The sequence below is a fragment of the Chlamydotis macqueenii genome, chromosome 1, assembly GCF_036417535.1.
Source record: "Chlamydotis macqueenii isolate bChlMac1 chromosome 1, bChlMac1.mat, whole genome shotgun sequence".
Lineage (NCBI taxonomy): Eukaryota > Metazoa > Chordata > Aves > Otidiformes > Otididae > Chlamydotis > Chlamydotis macqueenii.
In genome coordinates, this window is record NC_141556.1 from 36114222 (window position 1) to 36139177 (window position 24956).

Here is a 24956-nt window from a genome sequence, read left to right on the forward strand (position 1 = left end):
CAGGATTATATGACAATTCAATAAAAAAAACCTTTATTTTGTTTTTCCATTTACTTCAAAGAAATAATATTAAATAGGAGGACCTTAAAATAAAAAGCTCATCAAGACTACATAAAAAGACAGTTTAATAATGCAAATTTTTGTTTTGATCCTTCACTGTTTCTTTAATTTAATATAATCTTTGCAGTATCTTGTTTGGTTTTGTTTTCAGCTGGGGTTAGTAGTCCTGCTTCCATTCTGAGACAGGCAGTCCAGATCAGCTAACGCTCTATAATCGATATAATTGTTAGGTTTAGAAAATTAAAATGAAGGTTTTTCAGGTTACTGTAGAAGAATGTGTTTTCACTTAGAAGTTACTTTGGGTGTACATACTACTATTTGCTGTAAATTGATTATTCCTAAATATCTGCAAAACAGATGAAACATACCCCTTTTAACATGTTTTTAGCTGATGCACACTGCCACTGCTACAGTTTTGGGTATTAATGATTCATAAATCCAGAGAAGTAAGATTATTAGGACAGGCTGAGAGAATTGGGGCTGTTCAGCCTGGAGAAGAGGAGGCTCCGGGGAGACCTAATAGCGGTCTTCCAGTACCTCAAGGGGGCCTACAAGAAAGATGGGGAAAGGCTGTTTAGTAGGGCCTGTTGCAATAGGACGAGGGGTAATGGTTTTAAAATAGAGGGGGGTAGATTTAGATTGGATATTAGGAAAAAATTTTTTACGATGCGAGTTATAGAACACCGGAACAGGTTGCCCAGAAAGGTGGTGGAGGCCCCATCCCTGGAAACGTTCAAGGCCAGGCTGGGTGAGGCTCTGAGCAACCTGATCTAGTTGGGGATGTCCCTGCTCCTTGCAGGGGGGTTGGACTAGATGACCTTTGAAGGTCCCTTCCAACCCTAACCATTCTATGATTCTATGATTACAGATCTTCAATGTAATTCAAGATAATCCACTATCATCTGCATGACCTTTTTGGCCAAATATGTTGTCTGTTTTTCCTAATTTACAGCAAGTGATTTATACTTTTCTTGAAAGTTGTTCCAACCACAGAAATTCCATTTTAACATCTTGCTTGCTAGAAACAATCACTGTTGGTATTAATTCTAATAGCTTTTGCCAGCTGTCATACATGGGTGAATGTTCTCTGGAGGTAAAGGAAAAATAGTAGTTCTGTGAATATTTATGATACCCTAAAACTTCTCTGTTTTTGCTTAAGTCTGATTTTGCCTCTTGAGAGACCAGAGGGTATTCTATAATTTTACATACAAAATGTGGTTTAAGGATCAGCATTTTCATCAGAATTAAAGATGTTCTCAGAAAAGTTATATGAAACTTTTTTGTTTTCTCACTTAGAAGCTTTAAGGTTCAAAAGAATTAAAAATTTTAAAAATAGGCTGCTGGTTTATAGAATCATATGGCTACCGCAGGATAATTTGGCCTGTTAAGATAATTAATGGCCATTATTGTTACTCTGTCCTGGCTTGTTATGAGTAGATGAGTTTTGCTTACGTAGTTGTACGTTGCATGGCTGTTGAACGTCTGGTTTGGGGTTGTTTTTTTTTTTTTGTCCTCCTAATGTCTATCTTTTTCTAAATAGCAGTTTGTCTTCCCAAGTGCATGATCCTCCTACTTAAAATTAGAGCCATATCCCTTGGTAGCTTTAGGGGTAGGTAGCCTTTCTGTTCCCTCTATCAGCCTGAGCCTTGTGGTCCTGAAAAAAGTTAAAGCTAGGAAGGGAATACATCTGCCTCATGCCAGTAGACAGGACAATTAGTAATAGCAGTAACTTCTCCTTTTCTTCATCCTCTTCCTCCTCCTTGCAATGCTCCTGAAGTGTGCCTCTCTCGCTGTGAGGCAAGGAGGGCTCTAGAGATAGCTGTGGAAGTTACCCATGTTGAGGTAATTCTCTTCTGATTTCCTTTGGTTAAGTCCTTCTGCACTTCTGTGCAAGATGCTGTGAAACTAGCCTTGGCAAATAGGGCAACCTGTCCCTTTTGTGTTAGAATTTTCTAAATTGTGTCTTTGTGGGTAGTAATTGCAGTATAGGCCGTCTCTCACATTTGTAGTTGTTTCATTTCTAAGTAAACTGAATTCAGAATTTTCAAATTTACTGTGTTCTTTCAATTTTTTTCTTTGTTTTAGTTGTAATAGAAAATATATGTTAATCATAGTGGTGTCTTATTCCAGAGTAATTTGGGAGAATCCATTCACTGTTTTGAAAGTAACAGTACGCGTCAACCTTCAGATTATAGAAGGCAATGGGAATGTACTTTCCTTTCCAGCTGTCCATGTTGGTGCTTGATTTTAGCCAGCTAGGTGGTATAAAAGCTGTTTTTCAGCACGTTCCCTGATTTATTTATATTAACAACGAGTTGTGTTTTTTAAAACTTTTGGTAGTAGTTGGATTTTTGTCTGTATCACCAAAATCAATTAACCAAGCCACAAATAAGAAGATGAGGGCACTCTGTGTTCTTACTTAGATTAGTGACTTGTAAACTTGACTTGGTTTTAGTGACCCTGCTGACCATCACTGTGCCTTACTGTGACGGTGAGTCAGTTCTCCCTGGTGGCTTTCCAACTTGCAAATACGCCACGCAGCACGAGGGGTTTATTAAGTCAGGTGCAGAAGTCTACAAATCTGGCTGCACTGCTGAGGACCAGCAGGGACTGCAAAGGTTCTGGAATGCAAAGAATTTGGACAATGCAGTTCAGAGACACCCCAAGAGGCTATCGGTGAGAGAGAGTAAAGCAGTACTGACTGCATTATCTGGATTTTTACGATTATCCATCATGTCAGCCCTTGTGAGAGGAATACAATTAGATATATTCAGTTAGACCTGAATACAGTTAGAACTGAAAATTTACTTTCTCATGGTGGCATTCTGTAATTTTTCCTAAGTGCTCTGCCTCAAGGAAACTGAGATGTTTTGTGACAAAAATCTTTTCTTCCTCCACTCCTGTATACCTTCTCATACTCCACACCTTCCACAATGTAATGCTCTGCTTGTTCCATGCTATTATCTGTTCAGGCTTCCTGCAAAACTAGGTAAATATCTTCCTTTTGTACCTACTCTTCAACCCCTTATTCTTCAAGGCTGACTTACACTACTTGGATGGTTCTAAATATGAAATATCTCCATCTCTGTGAAACTTGGAAATGTCTCATTGCAGTCAGTCCTCCTAGCAACACCATGTAACAGATTTGGCTAGTTTTTCCCTTTAGCTTTGTTGATTAATATATCCCAGTGCATATTGTCTCATTTTTGTATGCACATTCTCTGCGTCTCTACCTGGCTGAGGGTAGAGCAGAAAAATAAAACTTTCTATTTCACTGATGGTGTACATTTTAATCAACATTTTAAACATTTTTCTAATTTAACTCATAATTCTTCTAATCACTGTGGTCCTAGAAGATGCATATGTTAGCCTAATATTGCTCCCACCAGTGAAACTGAGTTGGCATTGGTTAGGCAAGAGGTCACTGTGATTAGAACCCTTAAATTAAAGCTCTGTGAATCTCTGTTTAAAATAGTGAACCTGCTCTGCATGGTCTTGCCTCTGCCTTTTGGACAGGAACAGGTTTTCAAGCCAACTATGGGGCTGAATGAGAGGAGATACTCATTGATGTTTAAAAAATACAAAGCACAGCGGAAATGGTCTCTGCAGCTTTGTACGTCAAGAAATTTCAAATATAGCCAAAAGAGCCCAGGTAAATGAAACAGGAAAATGTGAAAATGTTACTGGCATAGAGAATTTACGGCTTCCAAGCAATAAGCTTCAGCTTTTTTTTGGCTTTTTTTTTTTTTTTTTTTTTTTTTTTAAAGCAAGCTACAGCTGAGGAGGCTTGATAATCTTGATTTTTATTATAAATCAAAATGACATTTAAAAATTAATACATTTTGTGTAACTTAATTTATGCAAAATTGTCTTCTAGTAGGAGCCCAGTCTGATTATTATTTTATAACATTCTGCTTTCCCAGAGGCTTTCATGGAAGCATGTCAAGCCATTACATACAATAAAATTGAACAAACGTGTGTGTACATATATAATTTACTAGAGCAGAAGTCTGTGCTCCATGAGGGAATTAAATCAATACTCTCCAAAAAGATGCTGTGCACAGCAGGACTCTGGGTGGCTGTTAGCTCTTTGTTAGGCTCCAGAGCCCTCCCTAGACAGTGGGCAGTGGCTGGGAGCTCTGTACCTAGCAAAGCCTGGACATAGCAACAGTCTGCATCGTGCTGCCTCTTATCTTCGCTGGCTCCTGACCCTTCTTGGTATAGTTTGGCTGTGTTACATCATACCTGTAAAGTTTTTGACCCCTAGATAGACGTTTCATGTGGATACCTTACTTACAAAAGTCTATTTACTTGGGAGTAATTTGCTACATGAACAAGCATACAGCATAATCTGTAGCAGATACGACAGATCAGATATGGACGGCTGGACGGAAAGCTCTTAAAACCTCTTTAACATAAACCTCAGCACAGCAAGTCAGTCGTAAATTTGGAAGTTTCAGAATGAAAGCTTCCCATGTATTTTAACATGACCTGCATGTGTGTGCATCATAATATCATAATAGTTTACGTCGCTATTGAAAGGTTTTGCATAGTTAACTTCTTTATATGTTACAAAACATACTGACTGAACAGCTACTTAATATTTTTGTTTTCAACATGTAACTCCAACTTTCCTGGCTGCCTAACACACAAACCAATAATAAATACAGTATTTAATATGTTCTTATTAATATTTTCTTTTTTCTGTCTCTAGTCATACATGTAACACTTGGATGTTTCACAGATGGTAGTGAAGTTATATACATAAAATCTCTTTGAGGAAGGGAGATAAATTTATTTTTCAAGCAGGAGCATTGGTACATCTTGTCATAATTATGAAAACTGAAAATTAGCTGTAGCTGTGCAGACTGAAATTCAGGTGTCTCCTGCTAAGCATCTACAAGATGGGGGGGGGGAAAGAAAACTTATCTTGGAAAAATCTCTTATTTGACTTAGTGGGCATCATATAGGAGCACTGGAGAAAAAAACCCACCTGTTAGCCAAGCTAACCAGATTTGAATGAGATTTAGAAGCCTCCAAAGTTCTTAAACTTTTCATTAAAATTGGCAGTGGGATGGAGAAGACAGGCCCAGACGAATACCCTTATGAGGATAAGGCTGGCATAGGTCCACAGTCGTGTTTCTGGCAGCTGCCTTGCCAGTGAGCACGTGCTCAGCTCTGAGCTACCCACCACATGTCTCTTTCCTAGGGAGGGACGTGAGGGTGGAGGAAAAGCTGGAGGCTGGGGAGGGAGTTTGGAAATAAGCCAGCGGATGCCAGTCTGCTTGTCACCACAATACAGCACCGATTCCTCTGCTTACAGAACAGCTTGGTTCTTTGTTCAGTCCAGAGCTCTGTTTTCCACACATCTGCCTATTCTGCCATAAATTAGGCAGGGAATGTGGCAGATTGATCCTATTATTTTCCTTCCTTCTCAGTAGTGACCATCCTGTGTACTTACTCAGACAATTTCTCTAGACAAAATAAAGCATTGTCTAATTTAAGATGCATCATAACATACAAATGTACACAGTAGCAGCAAGTTAAAGTACCACAGGCAATCTTAATTCCAGTATTTCTAACCATTCCTTTCAAGTGGTCAAATTTCTAAACTGTTCCTCAGTTATTTTAAAAAGACAAAAAGCAAAATTATGGGGAAGGAGAGAATTTAATATGTTAAATTATATTGAGCTTTTATAGCACCTTGTCTCTGATTTCTATTAGTGCTACTACTTATTCCATTAGCTCTAATAACACGTTACCTTCCATGCAAATCAGACACTATGGAAGAACTGAACCCGTAATCTAGTGGGTTTTGTAACTGTCTTTGAATTTCAAAAGGACATAGGCATGAGGATTCTGACTCCTGCTTTATGTCAGAAAAACAAGGACAGCCTAAGTACAGACTGTCAGAACAGACATACACCTAGACCTGTCTGCTGTTTCTGTTGGATTACTGGGATACCTGAGGAAGAGTGTAAGGTGACCACATAGTGATATTTTCATTATGTGCTCCCAATTTATGTGGCTCAAAGTTCCTGTACCACAGGCTGTCATTGGCTCATAATCGTTTTTTCTTCTAATAATTTGGCTAACTGTATGTTGAATCTGTATAGATTTTAGCATGCAATCCTGTGGTATGGGATTATAAGCAAAGTATTTAAAAGTTAATCTATTGTATGAAGTATCTTTTTTTTACTTTTTTTTTAATTATTATTATTTTTTCCCTGAACCTGCTGCTTGATTCCCTGCCTTCAAACCCTTATTTATGGCAGAAATTAGACATAAAGTACTTCATTTATATGTGCAGGAGAAGGAGATCTGTAAAACGAAACAGTTCGTGATGAGGATGCATCACGGACAGAGTGCTGCCTTTAGGTGTTCTATTTCGGAGTAGCTCTAGTCTGGCTCCCTGTCATGCAGTCATCTGTGACAGCTAGATTGTAGATGCTTGGAGTACATCTTTTGGTTCAGTTTCAGCAAAAAGGAATGGAGTTCTATGCACTGTAAGACCAGATATGAACCAAGGCTTATAAATGGGGATGTCTAAAAAATTAACTGGAAAAGCCCCTGTCTGATCCAAACTAAAATACTGATGTAGGGCACATCAACTGAAGTAGTTGATTGCTGTCCAAGTAGGAGGCCTTTACTCTTTCTGTCTTGCTGAGGAACTTGGCCCAGTAACTCAGCAGAAGCATAATCCAGCAAAGGAAAGGGAATTTGCATCCACGTAACAGGTAGACCAGTAAGTACAAGGAACAATTCAATGAGAGAGAACTTCACCAGAGAAAAGTGCTTGACTGATAGTTGCCATAAAAGTTGCAACGAAATGATACAAAATTTCCAAATTTAGAAGCAGGTAAGGTAGGATCTTATAAAGCATTGGGTAATCTTAATGGTTGGATCACTTCTGAACATTTCATTTGTGAAAATTTTTTATATGTAGTGAAAGAATTGCAGAAAGGTTTGAATTTCTTCAGAATTATTGTTTGCAAAATAGGTTTGTTTCTTCATAAAGTTCATTAAGAATGAGAACAAATATATCATTCCAGTTATCAAGGAAAGAGACAAAGTAATGTCCCATTAATCAGAAGTGTGTTTCCTTAATGCAAAAGAAAATGTAAAATTAAAATCAAGTTTTTTACAGATGTGCTGCTGAAAATCGTCTCTTATCTTGCATAGTGAGATTAAAAGTAAAAAGTAATAAATTTGTGATGCCCTGATGATACCTTCACAGACTCATTTAAACAGATATTGTGACTTTTGCACATATAAGACGAGAGAGTACTTTGAGATGCGTATGAAAAATGGTGTTGGTGATGCAAGTCCTTATTCAGGTCCATCAGTTGTAACTCTTCAATTTTAGTGTTTTACTACTTTTTTTCCTTTAAACCATTTTAATCTTAATTATTCATAAGATTTTATTCACAAATGTTAATCATTACCATATCATAGTACCAATTTCATGCAAGTAATAACTTTTCATGTAATATGTTTTCCTCTACTTATCTCCTTACACATGTTGTGAATTTAAAAGTATAATTTAGTATTTTTATTTTTAGTACACCTCCTGATAATCTCTCAATTCAAGAATTTCAGAAGAATGAGAGTATTGATGTCGAGGTAAGGAGACTAAAAGAAATATACTGTTCTGTCGAACATAATAAGATAGTGACATTCACAGATTGCATTTGATTCTGAAATAAATTTTTTTTTAAAGTCACCCATTCATTATTTTTTCCGTGATGCTTTTTCCCATTTTGAAAACAAGAGAAGAAATTCAAAGGCTTAGAATCTGCGTGCTTCAGAATTATGCAAAAGTAGGAAGCAGCATGCCAAAAACTACTTCTTGTCCATTGAAGTTCAAAACAGCGCAGAGTGGCTAAACCACTGCCTCTAACCCATTATCTGATTCTTACTTATTATGTTATTGCCAAGCAATTACACAGGTAATTGTAAACCATGGAGGAAGCTGACAATTAAACCTAAAGTGAGTGCTTTCCATGTTGAGGGGGGCATTCAATCAGCAATGACATTGTTGCCCTCCAGATGTGTTCTCAATATTGAAAAGCCTGTGCGTAAATGGAGAAATAATGTCTTGTTTGTGCAGTACAGAGGCCACTGTAATTGTAAAAGAGATCATGTTTGGTTGGATAAGGCCAAAGAAAATTAAAAGATGATACTTGGAATGAAGAGGGACTGGTTCCCCTTTCACTCCAGGACAAAGAGATGTGGCAGACCCAGGGACTGGGGTTACAAAGGAAGAGGGGTTGCAGAGAAGACACGGCAATATCTGGGGGTTTGATCTCCTGCCATTTTTCCAGAGTGGCAGCTGGGACACAAAGATTTCTGGATGAAAAGCAGGAGGGGTTGCGTCTGCAATGAGCAGAACTCTGAGACCTAATGCATTAATTTATGGAGATCTAAACCCAGTGTGTTCCTGAATGGGAGCATCAAGACCAAGGATAGGAGCCATTTCAGTTAATGTGCATTGCCTTAAGCTTGTTTAGATAATTAACTCACTTGTTCTGCTTTGCAGATGTCACATTGTAAGCATGTGGTATGTGTGTTAACGTCACAGTGAGGATATTGAATTGGATGGAGGAAGAGGTTCCTAATGTCAGATCTTCTCTTTTCAAAACCATGAATTCAATTTGAAGAATATACTTCAAATGTCAGTGGAAATCTGAGTGATAACTGCTTCAGAAACTGACAAAAATGGGGGGAAAAAAAGTTTATTATTTCAAGTTTAATGTTACATGCAAGACCACAATTTTTTGGACATATCTGTAAATTTTAAAAGCGAGTATTGGAGGATATTGTGAAGTCTCATTAGGCGTGTCTCTTGTTTAGTGTTTCTGTCGTCTTCATACTAGAGTTACAACTTTAATATTCAGAAAATTAATATAAATATATTTCATTTGTTTTAGGTGGTGCAGCTTATCAGCACAGAGATACTGCCATATGCTAATTTTATTCCTAAAGAATTTGTTGGTCAAATAATGACTATGCTCAACAAAGGCTCAATACATTCTCAGTCATCGTCCTTTACAGGTATGGTACTTGAATGACAAAAGATAAAGAAAATGGTATTTAAATCTACTAGAAAGTAATGAAAATGTTAAGAGTACTTATTCTGATAAAGACCTGAAGTTCCATGGCATGTATTCAGTATCAACTGTTTGATATCCAGCTTGTTTTTATAAACTATATTTTATTTAATGAAGTTGCCCAGCATTCCTGGCAATTTTTAAAAAATTGTTTCCTGAACTTATTGGTCAATATGATATATAATGTTTTATTTGTGTTACTTTGTATTTATACTTTCTACATAGTTTGTTTGGCGTTGTGCCAGCTGAAATAGTTCTAACAATGATTTCAGGTAATTTTAAGACAGACAATCTTAAAAACTAAATGACCTCAGCGTAACTATATGGTGTACCTAACCAGGTATCTTCTCTGCCTTTAAGGAAAAATATTTGTATTTTTACTTAATTTTTGGGAAAGATGAAAAAAATGGACATAAGCCATTAAAGGGAAAAATATTTGGATTGCACAGTACCAAATATTAGTACTTATGATGTAGAACAAGGGTTGCTGGTTTGTTTTTTGTTTTTTTTTTTTAAATTGATTTCATATGTTTTAATATTAAAGCAATGTCAAGTAGGTGACATGTTACTGAATTCATTGCATATTTTCTGTTCTGTTTTTGGAACTATTGTAGTGGTTGCACCATCATCTTTTCTTAGAATATATTCTTAGTATTTGTTGATATCACTGTTTATCTTTTTTAATACTAGAGGAGCGATAACCTTTTTGAAAAATATACTGATTGAAATGCAACATTTAGTGTATTGGTATGCACACTGCACAATTAAATACGACATTTTACTTGACAGAAGCCGAAATAGATATTCGAATGAGAGAAGAGTTTTCTAAAGTGTGTTTTGAAACACTGCTCCAGTTTTCATTCAGTAATAAAGTCACAACTCCTCAGGAAGGCTACATCTCTAGAATGGCACTTTCTGTGCTGCTGAAAAGGTCACAGGATGTATTGCATCGCTACATAGAAGATGAGAGATTGAGTGGCAAATGTCCTCTTCCACGGTACGTACATTATCTTTAGGAAATGAAAGGTGTTGTCAGTACTTTATGAGAAGAAGGTTGCATCCAAAGTATCAGTCAGTAAAAAAATATTGGGCTGAGGGGGGGTGAAATTTAAAGCCAGGTAAATGTTTGTGAGGATGACATTTCAAAGAAGATGCCGATACCAAATTTTTCTTGAAAAAGCTTTAGATAATAATAGGCATATTCAGTGCTGTTACATAGACAATAGGAATGTGACTTAGTAACTAAGATTTTCAGTTACTGATATAGTGTTTCTGATAGCTATAACAGTATTTCTGAAATCTGACTTCTCTTTATTTCCAGTAGAGTTATGTATAGTTTCTAAATTGAGATGTGGAGTCTCCTCAAAAATAAGATAAAATATCTAAAAAGCAACATTGTAAATCATTACTGAAGTAGTTGTTCTTGAAATAGAAGAATTGACCAAAGTAACAGGAAATTCTTTAAAATGAGAACTTGTTTAAATTTCACTTAACTTTTGAAGGTTTTGATCATGAAAGATTAAATTTATTATTTTCACATTACAGTTAATCATGTACATGAGTATTTTCAGATTGAGATGTGTATACTGTTACTGTTTCCAGTACCACATTTAAAGCTATCCTAGCTGAGACAACAGCAATGAATGGTGGGAAAGTTAAAGACAGTGATAACCTTAATATCTAAATATCCTCTTTTCGGTAGGCTTCATTGCTACTGTTTCCATTACGTGTTTTTTAATATTGTGTCAATTTCATAGAAAACTTAGATTCTTGAGACAAAAATGAGTAGTTGACTGTTTGCATTTTTCTCTTTGTAGGCAACAAGTAACAGAAATCATATTTGTTTTAAAAGCTGTCAGTACTCTCATAGATTCGCTTAAAAAAACTCAACCTGAAAATGGTAAGTTATTGTTAAACAACATGGTTCTAAAACACTATATCTGCCACAAAGATGTATTTATTCTTTCCTGTAGTAATTTTCACACAAATTTGAAAGAAAAGTGTAATCTGTAAGATTCAGTATTTTGTAATTCTTTGTATGTGTAGGTGGCAGGTAGACTGAAAAAGAAAACACAAAATTAAGAAAATTATTAACGTTGCCTGAAATCAGGGTTTTGTTCCCTTTTGAAAACAGAGCTAAACCAGAGATAAGCAAGGAAGTGATGTTATAAATAAGATTCATGCTACAATGTTTAATTTCACTTGTTAAAAATAAAACTTGACTAACAAACTTTGCTATTGGTATTTTTGTGTCTTGGTCCAGTGTTTCTCCCTCTGCTTTCTATAGCTCTTGTAATCTGGAATGATTTGAAACTAATAGAAGGCCTCATGGCTGACAAGTTTCCAAAAGTGAAATACGCATCCAGTTCAGTTTTCTGTCAGTAGCTGAGAAAAGCAGGCAGAAAAATGTACATGTGTTATGGATTTAATACTTTAATCTTCAATTTGTCAGTTCTTCATCCAGAAAACACAGTGAATGACTCATAGGTAGAAGCGCAGGTGTGTAGCACCATTGTAAGGATATCCCACCTGGCTTCCAGCTGCTGCTGGAAAAAAAGAGTATGGCCCTCCTGCAAAAATCCTGCGTCAATCTGAGAGCCCCATACGGATGTCGTAGTGTCTATATAGCACTGGGTACCTGTGTTTGGGCACCTGAACGTGCCCTGCTTTATACAGGTATTGAAAAAAATCTATTGTAAGAATTTGGACAGTCGTAAGTGATTGAATTTGTTCTTGTCTTCATTGCAGTTGATGCTAACACGTGGGCGCAAGTTATTGCCTTGTACCCGACTTTAGTAGAATGTATCACCTGCTCATCCTCGGAAGTGTGCTCTGCTCTGAAAGAGGCACTGGTTCCCTTTAAGGACTTCATGCATCCACCAGCATCCAAGGTACAGAACGGAGAGTCTTGACCCCATAAAACTTTTTCGTTTTTATTTTTGAAGGAGAAAAAGTATCCAAAATATTTGTTCCTGGGTGAAGTTTCTCTGAGGAAGTCTCTTGTGACTAAGTACTTTGGCAACCCGTGCTGACTGCCTTTTAACTGTACTAACAAGAGCTCAGTAATTCATGAATATAGGCTATATCTCAAAGGTTCCAGGGTGAGTAGCAGTGCAAACCTTTAATAAATTTAACTGAATAGTTGGAATCATTTATAATCTAATGTACTTGCTACAGTATCTTGAAGTGGTGATTGAAAAGTGGGCTTATGTACAGCTTGTTGTGTATGTGTTAATGATGTAATTAAAAATATTTCAATTCAGTCAGATTTATTAGGCTGGTATTTTGCACCCTTTTTTTGAAGTACGAATTGTACTAAAATTTTATGCAAGATGGTACTGTAACATTCCATATATCTGTAACCAGCCTTTGTAAACAAAGGGAACTGATATACTTGTGTGTATAATAAATGGTACAGTTCTGTATAAAATAGTTGCATTTATTATTTAAATTCTTTTTAAAATATTGATAATGTTAAATGCTTGAAAATGTATTTATTATGAATAAGTTGTATGCTTGCATTTTTACTTACAGTTTGCCTTCTAAATTGCCAGATATGCTCATTCATATCTGATTATGTTGTTAGTTTTTGCTTAATTGAATGTATCTTCTCTGTGGCCATTGGACATCTAACAAAGGGTCATATGACAAAAGATTGCAGCAAGCAGTCAGTAGTCTGCTGATCTCAAACTTAAAAGTAGTTGACCTGGAATAAGTTTGAATATGCAGAAATCCACTGTAGCACTTCAACACTACCATACCTCACTTCATAACATATTTCAAGATGTTTGTTCTACTCAACTCTATCAATTTTTGTAGTTGCAGCCTTGCTTTAGGAAAAAAAAACAAACACAAAACGTATTTGAGGGTTGTTAGCCTTTTTTGACCTTCTTGGCAGGTATCACAGTCTTTGAATCATGACCCACGAAAGGTGATTTCAAATATCTGAAATACTTGGCTGTAATATTTTGTTCAGTATTTTAAGTGCTTTGTTTTGTAATGTCTTTTCAATCCAAACAAATTGTTCTAATCTTTTAATTATAAACTGTGTCTGATATAAAACCATGAGAAAGTGTATTTTTGAAAATAGTTACTCATTTAGAAGTGCAGTAAAATTTGTCATTAAGTAAATGTGAATTTGTTTCACTTTCATGTAATACACAATTGAAGCAAAACACTTTTAATAGTATTGTTTTTAAAGTTTGTGACTTAGCATTTAAATTGTTAATTATGATTTCAATAATGTTTCACCTGTATTCACATATATTTTTTAACCTGTGATGTGAAAGCACAAAGGTCAAATGTAAAAAAAAAAAAAAAAAAAGTGGGGGGGCAGGGTGGAGACAGGTGCCTTTCTATGGATTTCAGAATTTCAGAGTTTACTTTTAGGTTTCTGTTCCTTACAGACTTTGTAGCTATTAAAAGAGATTATCATCCATAAGAAATGGTATTATATCTGTTTGCTTTACACTTTTCTGGCTAAAGGGACGTTGATCGATACATGTGAGTAGATGTAAAAGTTGCAGGAGCTTCAAGCTGAAGGTGTCATGAACCGGTCAGGGTTAGAAATACCCTGTGTGAACAGTGTTATACAAGCAGGGCTTTGAACAGCTCGGTCCCATAGGTTCCAGGTTATCGTCCTTTTAAAAAGCTTTCTGCTTCGAAGTGCAGTAAACACTACAGATGCTTCAAGGACCTTGCACATTTCTCTGTGACTAAAGTTGCATGGAACTTAATCGTCAAGCGTGGGTAGTTTTTAGAGAACACACAGTTTACATTAAGGCAACAAATGCTTCCCATTAATAGAATTTATGTCAAAAGGAGCAGTTCCAGTATAGTGCAGAACTGTATACTGTCCCATATACAGATAACAACGTTATCTGTACTCTGAAAGTGAAACCTGGCAACTGCTCTCCTAATTAGTGGAAGATAAGTCAAGGTCTGTGAGGTCATTAAAGAAACAAACTGTGGGGCAGGAAAGAAGAGTATTAATTTGTTTTAGAATATATTATCTTAACCAGAATTTCTGGAAAGAGGTGTGCAAACCAAACTGTGGGTGTTTGTTTCTGATTAATTTCTAATTGGTTTTTCAGTGATAACACAGATGCATTCTGTCCAGTGAAGCAAATATTCAGCTTTATCTGTATTTTAAAAAGAGGGTGTATAAGTCTTTCCTAACTCGAGAGCTTAGAAAATTTACCATCTATGGACATTAATCTTCAAAAGGTTTTGAAATAAACTGCCAATGAGGTAACTTTCCTTCCTTTCCTCTTAATTACAAAATGAATAATATCTGTGCTATTTGAGGCATGTTTTCGGCATGCAAGCTGAGATTGACTACAGTCTAACAACATTCTTGTATTTTGTATAATTGTTTGAGAACTAAAACCAAAGCTACTTAGTTTAGAAAAGAGGGGGTTTTTGTTGACTAATTTTGTCTGTGAATAAGAATCATTCTCTTTACTGTGCCTTCTTGTCCAGCAATCGAATATTTGGATGGAAGCAGGGACAGGTAGCCTGGAAGGATTAGAGAGAGATTGTCTGAGCAGCTAGGGATCAGGTAAGGAAGGCTGAAGCCCTGCCAGAATTAAATCTGGTCAAGGGCAACAAGTGAAGCTTATTTAGGTACACTGGGGATAGAAGGAAGATCAGGGAGAATTTGGGCCCTCTCTGTGAGGAAACAGGAGACCTGGTTACCCAGGACATGGAGAAGGCTGAGGTACTCAATGACTTTTTTGCCTCAGTCTTCACTGGCAAGGGTTCTAGCCACATCGCTCAAGTCACAGAAGGCAAAAGGGATTGGCAGAATGAAGAACCACCCACTGTGGGAGAAGAGCAGGTTCAGGAACGTGTAAGGAACCTGAAGGTGTACAAGTCCATGGGACCTGATGAGATACATCCACAGGTCCTGAGAGAACTGGCAGATGAAGTTGACAAGCCACTGTCCATCGTATTTGAGAAGTCATGGCAGTCTGGTCAGGTTCCTGCAATGGGAAAAGAGGAAACATAACCCCCATTTTTAAAAAGGAGAACAAGGAAGACCCAGGAAACTACAGGCCGGTCAGTCTCACCTCTGTGCCTGGCAAGGTCATGGAGCAGATCCTTCTGGAAACCATGCTAAGGCACATGGAAAATAAGGAGGTGATTGATGACAGTCAGCATGGCTTCACTAAGGGCAAATCGTGCCAGAGCAATTTGGTGGCCTATGATGGGGTTACAACATTGGTGGACAAGGGATGACCAACTGATGTCACCTACCTGGACTTGTGGAAGGCATTCCTGACCTGCATGACATCCTTGTCTCTGCGTGACATCTGTGGAGAGACATGGATTTGACAGATGGACCACTCAGTGGATAAGGGATTGGCTGGATGGCCACACTTAAAGAGTTGTGGTCAACGTCTTGATGTCCAAGTGGAGACTGGTGACGAGTGGCGTTCCTCAGGGGCTGGTATTAGGACCAGCCCTGTTTAATATCTTTGTCAGTGACATGGACAGTGGGATAGAGCGCACCCTCAGCAAGTTCGCCAACAACACCAAGCTGTGTGGTGTGGTCGACATGTTGGAGGGGAGGGGTGCCATCCAGAGGGACCTTGACAGGCTGGAGAGGTGGGCCTGTGCAAACCTCATGAAGTTCAGCAAGGCCAAGTGCAAGGTCGTGCACGTGGGTCGTGGCAATCCCAGGCACAGATACAGGCTGGGCGGAGAATGGATTGAGAGCAGCCCTGAGGAGAGGGACTTGGGAGTGCTGGTGGACGAGAAGCTCAACATGAGCAGGCAATGTGCCCTTGCAGCCCAGAAAGCCAACTCTTAGAAGTAACCTACAGTAGTTATTTGCTTATCATCAGAGATGCTTATCTAACAGTTTTGTTCCCTTGTACACGTGCCTGCTTCTCCACCTGCTTTATTGGTGAACTGTAGAATGTTACTGGACATCAAGCCACATTAAATACATGGTCATCGTTAGTTATTTACAGGAGCAAGTAGGAGTCTGTGAAACTTCAGTTGTTTATTACCATGTTCTGCAGATAGGGTTTGTTTTTTTTTTCACTGAGGTTGAATTGTTTCTTCTTGCCAAATAGCAAATCTTCTCACAGTTGATCTTGAACTCTTCAGGCAAGGTATTTTTAATGAGGCTAATGCCTTTCTTTTCGTCAGCACATGGCAAACACGAGTACTAGTCATCAATGTATTCTACAGAAAGTCATTTAGAAGTTCAAGACACTGCTGTTCTTGGGAAAAAAAAACACCATATTTTCTCCTCATTTGTTTCTGTACAGCTCAGTTCTGTGTCTTTCACTACTTGTTCACCTCAAATTTGCAGTTTGCTACTCGTTTCCTATGTGGGCAGGCATCTTCTACAACCTTCAACTTGAATTTTCCTGAATAAAATAAGGTGAGGCTCTACAAGTGAAACAAGGAATCGTTGTGCACAGTTGCACTGCAAGTGGTGCACATTCTGACTGTAGATTCTGCTATGTGTCTTTAGGGCTGTTCAGAGTGGAGTGTGTCAGAAGGTCACAAACAAGGCAGCTAGGGTGCAGATTTTGTTTAATTTGGGATCCCACGTAGTGCACAGACATGGCGTACACCTGTATCCGTACAGCATTTAATTTCCATCAGAAAAATAATAATTGAAAAGAGCATTTGTCTTCCCTGAGAAAAGCAAATTTAAAAAAAAGTAATTGAACTTCTGCATAGATGAAAAGACTTTCTTCCTAAAACATTGGCTGATAGTAACTTCCAGTAACTTTTTGTGCTTTAAAAATGTGAGTTAGCTTAATTCGTGTTTCATTGTATTCAGTGGAGGGTCTACTGTTTGACTTTACAAGGAGGGGGGGGAAATATTAACGTTGTCTTAAAAGATCCTAGTCTACTATGTCTAATTCTTTGGAATTTTTTCAGTTGTACAGCCTCAGACTCTAGTAACTTAGAGTATATTCATAAATCTTGGAAACTAATTTCAGATTACGTGATGACAACGCTAGGATGTTCCAGTTGTGTCCTTACATATAGCAATGAGTTCTACTGCCATCCCCTTTTATTTTCCTGTTTGTTCGGGTTTCGGTTTAGATTTCATGATAATGTAAGAAAAAAAATCTGAATAATTTCATATTGGAGTTGAGACAAAAGCATTTTTCTATAGTGCCTTTATATGCCACTGTACTCACAACATTCTTCTTTCAGTGTTTTTTTAAGTTTTACTTGTTCTGAAAAAAATAATGTAGATCTACAAATATAGTTCACTATATATGTGAACTATAGTTCACTATATATGGTACTCATATAAATTTAATTGAGACCTTGCTTATTGTAACAAAATGTGAACTAGCAACTCTAGTCGTGGTTCTGTTTTGTTCTTCACCCTAAAGAAATTGTAACATGCATTGTAGAATGCTGTTTAGCCTTGTACTTAATACTGTCTTTCTAGATGTATCTGTAAGAGAAGATCTACAGAATTTCTAGTTTCTTTTTCTTGAAAATAGTATTTTGGAAAGTTACTATATGTGAAATAAACTATATAGGAATAAATCAAGTGAAATATTAACCATGTTTACAGTTTATAAAGTCATCCTATGCAGTTATGTGGAATAAGAAGAAAATTCTTCATAATTTCTGTTTTCTTTAGGCATTGGGCCATGAAAGTGATGAGGTCCACCAAGTTATGCTTTTGTTTATGCAAGCAGTTAAGACTCCTGTAGCAGTTACATATCCTCTATGATGGCAAATCTAGCGGAAGACTAAGCTTTTATTGGGGAAGCAGAGTGAATTGTTACTGCTTGACACCTGTGTCAGCAGCGGGGGAAAAAAAAAGCACAGCTGAAGCATGAATGTCATCTGTCTCTTGAAAAGGATATGCGCTATTCCTTTGGACTTTGAGACCATTTTCAGTTGTTCCAAACATATCACTGTAAACTTCCTTGCTTCTTTGAGGTTTCTTCATTGTAGTGTTCGGATGAGGAGGACTTCGTGAGCTGTGCATATAAGCAAGAATTCATTTGAACCAAACAGTTACTGGTTTCTCGTTGATTTTTTTTTTTTAAGCTAAATTTAGAGATACATGTTGGGTTTTTTGTTTTTGATTTTTTTTTGTTTGGTTGGTTGTTGTTTGGTTTTTCTTTTTTTTTTTTTTTTTTTTTTTTAAAGAAAGCAGTCAGTTACTGCTGAGTCATGAATGTTGCTTAAGCTGTACAGAACAGTCCTTTAATGAGTTTTTACCACTAAGAAGCAATCTGGTAGACATTTTATTTCCTTTCTGTCTCTCTCTCTCCAGACTAGTTACTGACTGGCTTAAGAAGGCAATCTGTTCATTTGTCTTCTCTCTTTAAGTGACTTACCTGTAAATGCTTACTCACATTTAATACATCATCACTTACTATTTTGCTATCTGATCTGTTACTTTATTCTTCAGTAAACAGTGTCTTAATCAGATCTGCCACTGTTTGTTCTTTCTCTCTGGATTTTGCACCTCTGTTTTCTGAGAAGACTTTTCTGTGTGCGCTTTTCTTCAGTTTTAAGTTTTGGGGGCAGAGACTATTTGTCTACACAGTAATTTCCGTATCAGGCCAAGTACAAGTCCAATAAAAATGACTGTAAAAGTCTATGTAGAACACAGATTTCATTTCAGGAGTAAATACTCTTTAGGATTCACAAGTTTGTTTCAATTATAAATGTGTGTTTTGCAGTAGCGATATAACCGTATTACAGTTGCAGTATTACCTTCTTGAATGTTGGAAAATGTATCAGACAAGGCTGCTCATTCCTTGTGAAGAAAGACAACAGAACTCAAAAGTTTCTTTGCTTCTTACAGCCTTTAAATTTTATTTAGTTGAATAGAGATAATGATGATGGCAAGGATGTGCAAAGAAGCAATCTCTTCAGATTTTGAATTACACAGAAGTATTTCACCCAAAATGGTGAAATTGTTTGTAAAGCAGGAAGAGGAAGCTGTTGCTAGATGAATATAGAAATGGTCAGGAAGAAGGAAGCTTTATATGATAGGTAAAGCTTAAAAATCAGCTAAGCAAATCATACGAATCTTCAAATTGAATCAGAACTGGATGATTGAGCAGTGGCTTTTTGTACTTAGAACGCAAATGGGCAGTATATTATAGAACAAAGTCTACAAGGACCATACAGAAAATAAAATAATGATTTCCTCTTTCTGTCCTTTGAAGTCACTTAAGGATTAATGTAGTTATCTTCCATTGTATAAAACTGTTTGAAAACATGCATTTTTCCATTCCAGTGCAGTCTTTTAGGTTTATTTTAACATCTAATGTTCCGTTAGAAACATGTAGTTAAGAACTTGGCTGTTACTATTGAGTGTTACCAATATAAAAATATATGGTTGTTCTTTGGGGAAACAATATTTTACAATGTTTCATTAGAAGATGCAGTATTTTATTAAAAATTTAGCTAAAAAAAAAAAATGAAAAAAGGAACTCAACTCAGATTAAAGGATGAGAACCTGAGGGATCAAAACTTGTGCTAATCTAATGCAATACTCAGAATTTCCAAGCTCTGTCTAAGAGCACAGTTTGCACCTGGAAAGAAACCTGAAAAGCCCACACTTAAAACTTTAGCTTTCTCCAAAACCAAATTTGCAATAGAAGTTATCATTAGAAGAAATGCCCCTAGTTTCCAGAGATGCAGACAATTCAGAAAATAAAATATACTGTATTTTCTGTCCATTTATTCTGATTTTTCATTCTGTGATTGTTCTCTATGTCACTTTCCAAATGGGGAGTGTTACAAAACATTGTAGTTTGTGTACATGTGCGTAGTATGTGCATAGTGTTGTGAAAGAATCAGCTATGAAAATGTTACTTGTGTGGCACCTATTAATAACATTTTTCTTCCTCCTTTAGCTTAGTGACCTGAAATTGTGTTGCTTTAAGAATTCTCAGGAATGCCTTCCAGTTTTAACAATAAAATATTCTAAGATAATGTATGGTGCTCATTATGAGCCTGGTTTGGTACAAAAACACATTCTCTTTTAATTATTACTGTTTGCACATGCAGGTGAGATTCAGATTTCATCTCTAGCATCTTTAGGTAGGATGTAAACTGTTTGAGACCTCAAGGCTAACAGGATATGGACAATCTTTCCTGGCTGCAAGTTATGAATAAATTTAGTGAGTAAAGGCTGTGCAGTTTTTAGTTTATTTCCAGTCTCAGGAAAGAGCTTCTCAAACAGAGAGCTTCAGTAGCACTTATGCAGCAGCATATAAGCAGGCCTCGTGGATAAGAATACTTTCCTTACATGAAGTTTGCATCATATTTTAAGAACTCATCAAGTGTAAATGTTGTTTAATATCTGAGTTATAGTGTTCAGGTTTATGTCATCTTCACAGTACCTGACTGCTGCCTAATTTAGGACAGACAGCATTACACCCTCTAGGAACCAGTTGCTGGGATTAAGAATGACTACATCAGCAGCAAGTGAAGAAAAAAATGGGATGGTTTAAGACAACTTGTCTAAGAAAGATAGTGAAATTAAATATTGATGATTCCTAGGGTGGACGGAGAACATCAAAATAAAAATCACTGGACTTCAAGAAGGCAGACTTTAGATAAGTGGTAGGTAAGATCTCACAGAAGACAAGTCTGAGGTCAGAGAGGAACTGAGAAGATAAGACAGTTCCCTGGAGATGCGAAGGTCATGACTGAAAGTATATCCCAGTGCAGGAGATGGAGACTAGCTGTAATAAGAGACCAACTCAGTTAAATGAGGAATTCCATTGACTTCAAACACAATCTGGGGAGGCCTACCAAAGGTGGAAATTCAGATACCACGAAAGAACAGTGTTAACAGATCGGGATGAAAATAGATGAGATACAACTGTCAACTGACCGAAAATAAATATGTAAGCAGTAGAAGATTTGTGCTAATAAAAGTACTGACTACTTAAAAGATGATGGCTGTTGACACAAGCGATAGTGTATTTGGGCCAGATTTGCAATTTTTGTGTTGAATTTTTTTGGTTTGTTTTACTGATGACTGATTCAAAAAGTAAAAAACCAACTGCCAGTGTATTGCTTGTGCAATTGCTGTGAGTGACAAAGATTGAAGAAGCTTACTTAGAAAAAGGAAAGTCTAATTGACTGGGCCTAAAGAATTTCTTCCTGGTATTTAAAGAACTAATCTGAGGAACGACATCATTTTTAAGATCATCTTTGAAAATGAATGTAAAACAGAAGTACCATATCACTGGAAAAAAGCAAAAATGGTGCTTTAACTTTTTAAGGACAAAATGGAGATGATGATGGAAATTATAGATCAGTTGGTCTAGCATTACTACTATTTTTTTTTTCTGACAAGTAAAAATGATAATCTGCTGTTAGCATCAACAAGATACTCATGACGTGAATATCAACTGATAAGTATTTGCTAGGATCAAGTCACATAAACCTAGTCGAATTTATTTCTATTAAAAAGTGACAGATCTTGTGGATGGGGATAAGAACTAGGTGCTCAAACGTGATTTAGTAAGGCTTTGGACACTGTTTCACATTACTCTTTCATAAACAAACCAGGGAAACAGAGTCCAGACAAGAAGACAGGACTCTAAAAGCAAGAATTAGCTGATCAGGATCAGAGTGTGCAGATTTAGATGCTACATGTAGCTTCTCTGAATACAGTACAGGATAAGAGAGTGTGTTTACTAAATTGGTAGCAAATTGACAGATGTATTACAAGTATGCTAGAAAATAGGATTATAACTCAATATTTCAGCTGGCAAAATGGTCTCCTAAAAATGAGGATGCAGTTCATCAAGATGACTGTAAGATGCTGCTGTTAAGCAGCAGTCAGCATTTTTCTGTTTAATTTTGCCAGCTTTCTTGAATAGGAGACTTGAATTTCAAAACAGTTTTGATGGTTTTCCTTAGAAAATTGCTCCAGTGTTAAAATGGCTGTCAGTGCAAATAGCTGTCACTGACACCATCAAGAACTAGATCTGAATACATGTTTTGCAACAGTTTCTAATAATAAAAGTATAAAACAAGTCCTAACATCTTTTAAGCAATTAAGATTTTGTCAGCTTCCTCAACTGTTGCATTTTTGTGCATAATCCATAATTTTATAATATAACATTTCATCTATACAATGATTGTGTAATTGTCTTTAACATCCAGTCAAAACTTTATTTAAATAAATCTTCATTTTTCAGTTATATATCAAACGTGATCTCTACTCACAGTGTTTTAAGAGATTTAAACTAACAATGTATGTTACATCTTAAAAAGAGTACTTTGTCCAGCTCTGGAGCCCTCAGTTAAGGAAAGACACGGACCTGTTGAAGCCAGTCCAGAGGAGGGCCACAAAAACGATCAGAGGGCTGGAGCACCTCACCTACAAGGACAGGCTGAGAGTTGGGGCTGTTCAGCCTGGAGAAGTGAAGGCTCTGGGGAGACCTTATTGTGGCCTTTCAGTATTTAAAGGGGACCTATAATAAAGATGGGGACAAACTTTTTAGCAGGGCCTGTAGCAATAGGACAAGGGGGAGTGGTTTTAAACTAAATGAGGGTAGACTTAGACTAGATGTAAGGAACCGCCCAGAGAGGTGGTAGATGTCCCATGCCTGGAAACATTCAAGGCTCTGAGCAACCTGATCTGGTTGGAGATGTCCCTGCTCCTTGCAGGGAGGTTGGACTGGATGACCTTTAAAGGTCCCTTCCAACCCAAACTATTCTATGATTGTATCAGAGAATTAAGATGTGTATTAAAGACAGGATGGAATTCTTGCAGTAAAAATAGTACAGAGTGATATTACCAACAGAGTAGGGGGTTTGTGTTGCACTGTAGAATGCAGCAAATAGAAGAACTACAATGCATTAGTTACCATCCAGTGTTCTGACTCAGAATCTAATAGTCCTTGTGTCCTATCAGTTAGACAGTAACATGCTAAAAAATGATCCTTTTATTTCTGAGGTCCTTATTTAAGTATTTATGTCTTGATTATGAAACAGATTTGGTAAAAAGGATAAGAAACCTGTGTGTTTACTATGCTAACTGCAGCAGTTCATTACCAAAAGATGAGAGCGTTCATTGTTTAAATTGCCTTTATTATCTACATTTAGAGAAGTTCTCAGGTAAGCTTATTTTTTAAATCGGTGTGATACGCTTTTCCCTTTGTGTTAACACGTTTATTCCCACCGGTGGTCCAGAAGCCTACTTACGAACTTCTTAAGGAAAATCCGTTGTAAGCCAGGTATCTGTTTGGCATCTTGCAGTTTTGTTACTGAAGACCCTGATCTTCAAACTGGAATCATAACTGCTGCTCTCTGGGCACAGAGTTACCAGCCTTAGACTTGGCACAAGTCTCCATGACTGGTAATATTTCTGAAGTTGACAGCTTCAAGACTGCAGAGACCGGTGAGGATGAGAGCCTGTTGGAAACTTGAAACTCGACATCATTTGGTCTGTTGGTTTTAATGTTAACTATTTCTTACTTGGAACTATTAAAGTTGCCACGGAATTCCGTATGTTTCTAGCTTCTTTGCCAGAAGACTCGCGGTTCTTTCCCCCATCACACCACAGACTAATGCCTGGTCATGAAGAGGGAACTGAGGGGCTCCATAGAAAAATGGCAACCAAAACTGTACTGCCACCCACAGAGGACCTTTAAAAAGCACAGAGCAGTCTGGTTTTGATCAGTCTCTCTCATGAGAAAACACGGAAGGGGACAAGAATATTATGTGCATAGTACTGCTGGCATCTACATGTACAGATAACTGGTTTCTGGAGTACATCGCAACCATGACTTGCAGATCTACTTACTGAACATCTGTTCGTGCCTCAGGGCTTAGCATTGTAGCATAATGTGGTACTACCTTACCAGCAAAATGAGCCTGGGAGTCTGCACACAGTACTGCCCTAGAACAAATGATGAAAGATAAATGTATATTTTAGAAAAGACTGATGAAAATTAAATATTTGCTCTTAAAATATGAAATCAATAACCTCTGTTATAGCTGTATGCACTATAATCTCTTAAAATTTTAAGCGGCTATGCGTTGCCAAAGTCTTAAAGAGCACGCACTGAACTGGTGAATGGAGTAGCACAAACCCCTTCCTCTTTATAGAGTAAGCATCAGGAAGCAGATTTTTGAAGTGCTAAACCACAGTCTGATAGCAGTAGCTGCTTCTTCCAGTTCAATTTCACTTTAAGCAGCTCCATTCAAACAACTAGTTCAAACTTGGAAACAGATTAGGAATTGAGAAATCTTGTTTTCCCCCTTGCATGCATAGGATAGCTTTGTTAACAAGATGTATTTCATGAATGTATCCAATACATGTAAAATAGATCAGTCCAAGAAAGAACTATTCTGAATGCCATTTTCCATATTATTCTTTGCATCCAAATGAAGCCCTATGCAAACTAATGAAGTGTTAAACAATCAAGAAAAAAACTTACTCGACCATTTTCTGATAAAATAAAATGTAACCTTTTAGTATCTAATTAGCTATAGAATTGTTAATGATGTAAAATGTATTCCCTAGTTACAAAAGGCTGCCAGTCTTGGCGCAATGACTATATTTAATTGCAAACAAACATTTAAATAATTGCTAAAGAAGTAATTAAAATAATCTTTTAGAAGAGATAAATACAGATGCAAAATAAGGTTTAAAACATAGTTCCCTGCTTATTTAAATAATTATTTAAAGCAGTAACTTTTGACAGAAATAATTCCTCCTGTAATCAGACTTATGAGAGGCAGTAGAGAGTATTTGCTTTGAGAGGTGCAAGTTGGATTCCTCTGCTGAGATTTAGATAACTA

General features: G+C 36.9%; 1 protein-coding gene across 6 annotated transcripts in view; it reads left to right on the forward strand.

Moving 5' to 3' along the window:
• MON2 (MON2 regulator of endosome-to-Golgi trafficking) overlaps window positions 1–24956 on the forward strand; it is a 100761-nt gene that overhangs the window by 60311 nt on the left and 15494 nt on the right. For 2 of the 6 annotated variants that reach the window (XM_086748514.1, XM_086748524.1), the window contains 6 exons: window positions 7623–7683; window positions 8991–9114; window positions 9960–10167; window positions 10988–11070; window positions 11919–12061; window positions 17800–18246. In XM_086748514.1, the coding sequence (XP_086604640.1) occupies window positions 7623–7683; window positions 8991–9114; window positions 9960–10167; window positions 10988–11070; window positions 11919–12061; window positions 17800–17892 (712 nt within the window). In that variant the 3' untranslated portion in view covers window positions 17893–18246. Of the gene's footprint in view, window positions 1–7622; window positions 7684–8990; window positions 9115–9959; window positions 10168–10987; window positions 11071–11918; window positions 17008–17799; window positions 18247–23408; window positions 23654–24956 lie in introns of those variants that run through there. The other 4 variants (XM_086748532.1, XM_086748555.1, XM_086748541.1 and 1 more) reach the window with 3 other exon arrangements.